The following is a 7886-nucleotide window of genomic DNA, read 5'->3' as shown; positions in this document are numbered from 1 at the left end:
GGGTCACATGCTTCAGCCAGCTCATTTGCCCTCGGCGTCATCTGGTTCCACCCGTTCAGCTGTTGCAAAACAAGCCCAGACAAAGTCCACGACAGTATCAGAGCAGAAAGAAAAACTTGTTCTCTTCGAAATAGACTGAATTGTAAACAAATAATGTATAACCTAATACAGATATCCAGTGTCACATTGGACAGTGTGCTGTTAAATAAAATATATAAATTCCAAATGAGCCTAAACAATTTGTATTTTGACACAAAAGTAAGATGTTATATAAAACTTTAAATTGACTGTTTAAATTGACAATGTGGTAAAACTTTTAAACAGGCAAGTTTGCCTATATAAATATTATATAATATTATTATTTCTTAACACCCTGTATTTCTAATGTCTGATGTTGATGACAGATTAAGTTACAGTTAGATGTTAAATAGTTCAAGTGATATACGCACAAACACACTCTCCTGAAAGTTCAAGGTACACGTGATGTGGAACTTTCTGAACAAAAATTATTTTGAGTTCAGTCTGGTGATGTGGCAGCTCGTGTGATGTGTTTCAGTGGGTCAGGCGATAGTAACCAGGAAATTGCTTGTGAATTTAAGAACATTTATGTTATGTATTTCCCGTAATTGTCTTAGAAACAATTTCCTTGTATGTTGTTCAATAGAAAATATAGCCTATCTTTGCTGTTAAAAACAAAAAGCAAAATCACTACAAATTACATTTTCACCTTAGGGGAGCAGTGGGCTTAAAGAATCTCTCATTTATAACATGAACATAAATGCTGACCAGCCTGTGATATTATTAGAGCACTTTCAAATGCCAAGTCTCGCGGGGCAGACCAGGCCATATCTATAAGGCTAAAAACAAACTGATGATTACGCTATCTTAAGGACTACTATCTTGTCCTTGCCCTCTAAAACCCTCAGATGGTGATTATTTTACCATGTACTTATTGTTAATTTCAGTATATGATCAGGAGTGAAATCAGTTAAAATGTAACACCTTCACCACCACCCAGTTTCAAGAAAACTGGCCCAGTTGGGTGATCTAGATAATCTGTTAGCAGCTGTTCAAGCTCATGGAAGAATTAGCAAGGACCTGATTCCACAACGATACTAATCGACTAAGGATGACCGTCCAGATAAACAAGGCTCAAAGAGCAGTTTCACAATACCATCTCTTTTTGAAGAGCAAACTGATTAATGTTTACCTAAATTGGGTAACTATTTTGTGGTATTTATTTTAATAGCCTGCCCACAGCACTGTAAGTGCTGATGAAAGAATTACCAAGAGGTAACCAGAAACCTTAGAGCAAGCTTTGAGCTAGTTCTTCTGGTTTGTAGTGTTGTTCATGCATGGCAACACAAAGTCACATGGGAATAAACAGAAAGTTTCTTGTCCACCACATAGGCCTGGTTTCACAGACAGGGGTTAGGTTAAGCTAGGATTAGGCCTTAGTTCAATTAGGACATTTAAGTAGCTTTTATAAACGTGCCTTAGAAAAAAAACATCATGAAACAAAACAATGGCACTGATCTATTTTAAGATTAAAACAGCTCAAACATGCATTTTAGTCTAAGCCTTGTCTGTGAATCCGGGCAATTGTGTACAGTATTATAGAATACAGAATTAAGCCCTGACAATTATTACAATTTAAGCATTACACCTTTCTTTAATAAAATTTAAGAGGTTATACAAAAACTCCAACAAGGTAAAACTTCAACAAAATCCCATCATTTTTTAATTTGCAATTCAGACCCAGCTTTGTCGCAGTGTTGACCAGCTGAGTTACTGTCTGTCTGCTCATCCAGAGAAAATGACCTACATTGCTGCAACAGATACTGCGGAGAGTCTGAGGCCAACATGTTTCAAAGCAATGCCATCACAAGTTGTGTTCTATATTAAGTGCACTGGTTGACATGCACAAGTCTCACAAAAGCCTCTGCTAAAACACAAATAATGTACTTCATGGAACAGTAATTTGTGAAGAAACCATACCAAAGGATAACAGCCTGTCATTTCTGTAGGCCTATTATATTTATAAGTTTAAAAAAGTTAAAAGCATGCAGAACTGGTCCCAGGTTGTAGTTTTGACACACTTATTAGCAAGACTGGTTTAAGATAATGAATTCCAGATTATTCTTTTTGTTTCTATCACTGTATGACATAGCCTGCTCGTTCTTTGTCTGGTCCAGATTCCAATGGTCTGATTCACCAATAGCAAAGAGAACAAACAACCCAACCAGCCAATCACTGCCTCGGGTGTATCACCAGAATAGCCCATTCTGGCATATTCTGGAGACTTCCTTTTTTGATACTGTATGATAATAATTATACACTTAAAATACGGATACAAAACATACCATTCCTAAATGTGTTTTTTTTATCATAAATCTTTAGCGTAAAGCATATTTAAATGTTTTAACAAATAAAGGTTTGACTGCGGAAGAATCAGGTCATGTGACGTACCGTAAACGTCACGCCCCTGGGTTTGTATAAATACAGTATCAGTCGCATTCAACGGCAGTTTCCTAGCACAGAGAGGAGCGATTTCAAGTTATAAAAGGTAAGACTCAACATTTAGTTTGTTTTATAACGTTCTTTAAGACTTAATGTTTCGTTTTTCTTGTGGTTATTGAATTGATACGGTCGTTTTCTGGATGTCTAAACGTATTAACCTGTATTGTGTTATTTATAATGCGTTCGTCTAAGTTAAGTAACGTTAATGACTTGAACATCTTACGTTACCGAAATGGATGTATTATTTAATTGTGAAGTTCATGTATTTTGCTTTCGATTTGGTTAGTTTTGTCTTATGTATTTTTGCTGAATCATAGTATTCTTTGAACAAAGAACCCGGATGTTACTGTACAGCCGCCATGTTAGTGAAGATGATGTTTGGTGTTGCGCAGTTCAGTTTTTAAATAAAACAAAATATCTTGTAGGTTTGCCCTCTTGCTAGTTTGTTTGCTCAACACTTTTTGGAAATTCAATAAATACTCAATATAACTTGTAACAATCTAAATGGTCTTAATACAATTAAGACAATTTAGCACGTACTTCGTATGTATTTTGCCTTCCATGTTCTTTGAGGAAAATGGTTTCATAGAAAATTGTAATGCTATATAATGCATTTTTTCCCCCCTCGGTTTTTTTTTTCTTTCTTCTTTTTTTGGGAAGCAGTCCTTTGAAAGAGACAACCCACTGTAATAAAATGGATTTGGCTCATATTCCTATTTTGTCATTACTTTTTTAAGAAAAAAATAATTAATACACTCTGATACACCATAGATGTAGGCCTAGCCTATTGTATTTGTTACAGATTGTCATGTATGATGCAGCTGTACTGTGGCAGAAAAAATTCCCCCCCCCCCCCCCCCCCAAAAAAAATTTTTTTTAGCCCCACCCTAAATTCATGCCATTGGTTGAGGTTGACAGAACTGCCTCCATCATTTTCTGATTGACTAACACAGATACTAGGAATTTTTTTTTTTGTTCTTTCCTCATTGGACTGGTGTTTGGATTTCATGTGATTTCTCATTGTGGTGGTTTATATTATGATAACTTGGTTTCCTTAATTCATGTGATCAAAAGTAATTCCATTTTGTAAGATCATTTAGTTATCATTTTCATCTAAGTAATTTCAAACTTCTCCAGGCAGACAGCGACATTATGAGATCAAAATACAAAAAACTTGTTAAACATGCTCCACAGCGCCACCCAGTGCATTTAATTATATCTGTGAGTTTTAGTGCTTGGCATTTATCATGGATTCAGTACATTTAGCCTACAGCCAGCAAATCAATGTAGTAAAATTAAAATTGTATTTTTGGAATGATAATTCGTGCACACCCCTAGAAATAACTCAAACATATGTTTTTCTGTCCTCTGATAAGCATTGTTCTATGCTGCGTTTCCCAAAAGCATAGGCTAAATGGTTTCATATTATAGGCTACTTTTGGTACAGTATTGATATATCAATACTTCAGCATCAATACACCCATCCCTAACAGATACTTGTTAGACCATAGGTACATTTTATGTGTGGTGTTCCAAAAAATACTAGGCTATCTCTTTCTGAAGCTTTAGGCATTCATGAAAGAGCTCTGCCTTTATTTTGCTGTAACTGAATGTGTGCCAATATTTTTATATTGGTTTATGCATGGTTGCTAATCTTATTTTTCTTAATTTGTTTACAGATGCAGATATTTGTCAAGACCCTAACTGGTAAGACCATCACCCTTGAGGTCGAGCCAAGTGACACCATTGAGAATGTGAAGGCCAAGATCCAGGACAAAGAAGGCATTCCCCCTGACCAGCAGAGGCTGATCTTTGCTGGCAAACAGCTGGAAGATGGACGCACACTGTCCGACTACAACATTCAGAAAGAGTCCACCTTGCATCTGGTGCTGCGTCTCAGGGGAGGCATGCAGATCTTCGTCAAGACCTTGACAGGCAAGACCATCACTCTCGAGGTCGAGCCAAGCGACACCATTGAGAATGTCAAGGCAAAGATCCAGGATAAAGAAGGCATTCCCCCTGACCAGCAGAGGCTGATCTTTGCTGGCAAACAGCTGGAAGATGGACGCACACTGTCCGACTACAACATTCAGAAAGAGTCCACCTTGCATCTGGTGCTGCGTCTCAGGGGAGGCATGCAGATCTTCGTCAAGACCTTGACAGGCAAGACCATCACTCTCGAGGTCGAGCCAAGCGACACCATTGAGAATGTCAAGGCAAAGATCCAGGATAAAGAAGGCATTCCCCCTGACCAGCAGAGGCTGATCTTTGCTGGCAAACAGCTGGAAGATGGACGCACACTGTCCGACTACAACATTCAGAAAGAGTCCACCTTGCATCTGGTGCTGCGTCTCAGGGGAGGCATGCAGATCTTCGTCAAGACCCTAACTGGTAAGACCATCACCCTTGAGGTCGAGCCAAGTGACACCATTGAGAATGTGAAGGCCAAGATCCAGGACAAAGAAGGCATTCCCCCTGACCAGCAGAGGTTGATCTTTGCTGGCAAACAGCTGGAAGATGGACGCACACTGTCCGACTACAACATTCAGAAAGAGTCCACCTTGCATCTGGTGCTGCGTCTCAGGGGAGGCATGCAGATCTTCGTCAAGACCCTAACTGGTAAGACCATCACCCTTGAGGTCGAGCCAAGTGACACCATTGAGAATGTGAAGGCCAAGATCCAGGACAAAGAAGGCATTCCCCCTGACCAGCAGAGGCTGATCTTTGCTGGCAAACAGCTGGAAGATGGACGCACACTGTCCGACTACAACATTCAGAAAGAGTCCACCTTGCATCTGGTGCTGCGTCTCAGGGGAGGCATGCAGATCTTCGTCAAGACCCTAACTGGTAAGACCATCACCCTTGAGGTCGAGCCAAGTGACACCATTGAGAATGTGAAGGCCAAGATCCAGGACAAAGAAGGCATTCCCCCTGACCAGCAGAGGCTGATCTTTGCTGGCAAACAGCTAGAAGATGGACGCACACTGTCCGACTACAACATTCAGAAGGAGTCCACCTTGCATCTGGTGCTGCGTCTCAGGGGAGGCATGCAGATCTTCGTCAAGACCTTGACAGGCAAGACCATCACTCTCGAGGTCGAACCAAGCGACACCATTGAGAATGTCAAAGCAAAGATCCAGGATAAAGAAGGCATTCCCCCTGACCAGCAGAGGCTGATCTTTGCTGGCAAACAGCTGGAAGATGGACGCACACTGTCCGACTACAACATTCAGAAAGAGTCCACCTTGCATCTGGTGCTGCGTCTCAGGGGAGGCATGCAGATCTTCGTCAAGACCTTGACAGGCAAGACCATCACTCTCGAGGTCGAGCCAAGCGACACCATTGAGAATGTCAAGGCAAAGATCCAGGATAAAGAAGGCATTCCCCCTGACCAGCAGAGGCTGATCTTTGCTGGCAAACAGCTGGAAGATGGACGCACACTGTCCGACTACAACATTCAGAAAGAGTCCACCTTGCATCTGGTGCTGCGTCTCAGGGGAGGCATGCAGATCTTTGTCAAGACCCTAACTGGTAAGACCATCACCCTTGAGGTCGAGCCAAGTGACACCATTGAGAATGTGAAGGCCAAGATCCAGGACAAAGAAGGCATTCCCCCTGACCAGCAGAGGTTGATCTTTGCTGGCAAACAGCTAGAAGATGGACGCACACTGTCCGACTACAACATTCAGAAGGAGTCCACCTTGCATCTGGTGCTGCGTCTCAGGGGAGGCATGCAGATCTTTGTCAAGACCTTGACAGGCAAGACCATCACTCTCGAGGTCGAACCAAGCGACACCATTGAGAATGTCAAAGCAAAGATCCAGGATAAAGAAGGCATTCCCCCTGACCAGCAGAGGCTGATCTTTGCTGGCAAACAGCTAGAAGATGGACGCACACTGTCCGACTACAACATTCAGAAAGAGTCCACCTTGCATCTGGTGCTGCGTCTCAGGGGAGGAATGCAGATCTTCGTCAAGACCTTGACAGGCAAGACCATCACCCTTGAGGTCGAGCCAAGCGACACCATTGAGAATGTCAAGGCAAAGATCCAGGACAAAGAAGGCATTCCCCCTGACCAGCAGAGGCTGATCTTTGCTGGCAAACAGCTGGAAGATGGACGCACGCTGTCCGACTACAACATCCAGAAAGAGTCCACCTTGCATCTGGTGCTGCGTCTCAGAGGAGGTTCAGATATTTAAACTGACAGTCTCAGGGATGGACATTTAATTATTTCAGTAGCCCCATGCACTCACCACTTTTCTCCTCTTCTCTTCATACTTTATCTGAATCATTACATGTATTAATGTTTTTCCACCTGTTTTTTTATCTTCAGAATGACTAAATAAAAGCATTGAAATGAAAAATTGTGGATTTTGTGTTTGTGCATGACTAGTAATACAAGATCTGGTAAAAGTTAAAAAGAGTGAAATAGGACTTATTTTCAAACAAATAAAAATTCCTGGAGCCAAGCACTAGCATTTCTATAGATAATGGATCGCAGTTGGGGTGATGTTTCTTGTTGTTTGCTTTTTATTTTAAATGGTGGTGGTTGAGGAGATTTCTCCCTTCCTTGTAAAGCACTTTGAGTACCTAGAAAGCGCTATATAAGTGTAACAAATTAATATTAAAGATTGTTTAATTTAAAAGCTGAATGGCAGATACCTAATTTGGTTATATTATATTTGGTTGGTAAGAACCTGGGGTGAAAAACTAGTTCAGTAACACCTGTGGTGGTCCTGTTCTAACAGCTGCTGCTATCAATTTCAAAAATGGTAAGATGGTGCCATCGAGTGTCTGTTAAAATAACCCAGCTGAAATTCTAACGTAACTTTAAACAAAACTTTATGAATTGCGTACCTTCTTTATTAGCCTATTATTTGTTGTTGGTCAATTAATTTTAATTGGGCTTTCCTGGTGAACGTAAAAAAAAAAAAAAAAAAAAACCTTTAGTCATGGAAATTACTATGATGTTTGTTCATGCCTATATTTAATCGGCTATAGTGTTTGTGTAGAGAAAATAAATTGTTCAAATCTATTATTCCAAATTATTTCACATATGGACATCGCATTAGGCCTATATAGCCTACAATTATTTCTAAAAATAAATCCTTGCCTATAGTAACAACACCGAAAGGTCATGGAAATGAAGGCTCGTCCAAACCATAGACTGGTACAAACGCGGCATCCTTAAACAGCTGATAAATGAAAAATAGTCACTTTACAATAAGTTTAAATTCCATAACATTACTTAATGAGGTATTATGAATTAATTCACTGCATTTATTAATCTAGGTCGATTTATAATTCATTATTAATTCATTTATAATTCATTCATATTCCTTAATTATTCATGTTAATTTACAACT

General features: G+C 40.1%; 1 protein-coding gene across 1 annotated transcript; it reads left to right on the top strand.

Moving 5' to 3' along the window:
- Window positions 1-2252: 2252 nt before the first annotated feature.
- LOC307158098 (polyubiquitin-C) lies at window positions 2253-7442 on the top strand. The gene is made up of 2 exons (XM_079870383.1): window positions 2253-2566; window positions 4200-7442. The coding sequence occupies exon 2, from the start codon at window positions 4200-4202 to the stop codon at window positions 6717-6719; it is 2520 nt and encodes an 839-aa protein (XP_079726509.1). The 5' UTR covers window positions 2253-2566; the 3' UTR covers window positions 6720-7442.
- Window positions 7443-7886: the final 444 nt, after the last annotated feature.

Source organism: Squalius cephalus (genome assembly GCF_949319135.1).
Source record: "Squalius cephalus genome assembly, chromosome: 5".
NCBI lineage: Eukaryota > Metazoa > Chordata > Actinopteri > Cypriniformes > Leuciscidae > Squalius > Squalius cephalus.
Note: the sequence above shows the minus strand (reverse complement) of the source record. Positions and strands in the feature narration are given on the sequence as shown.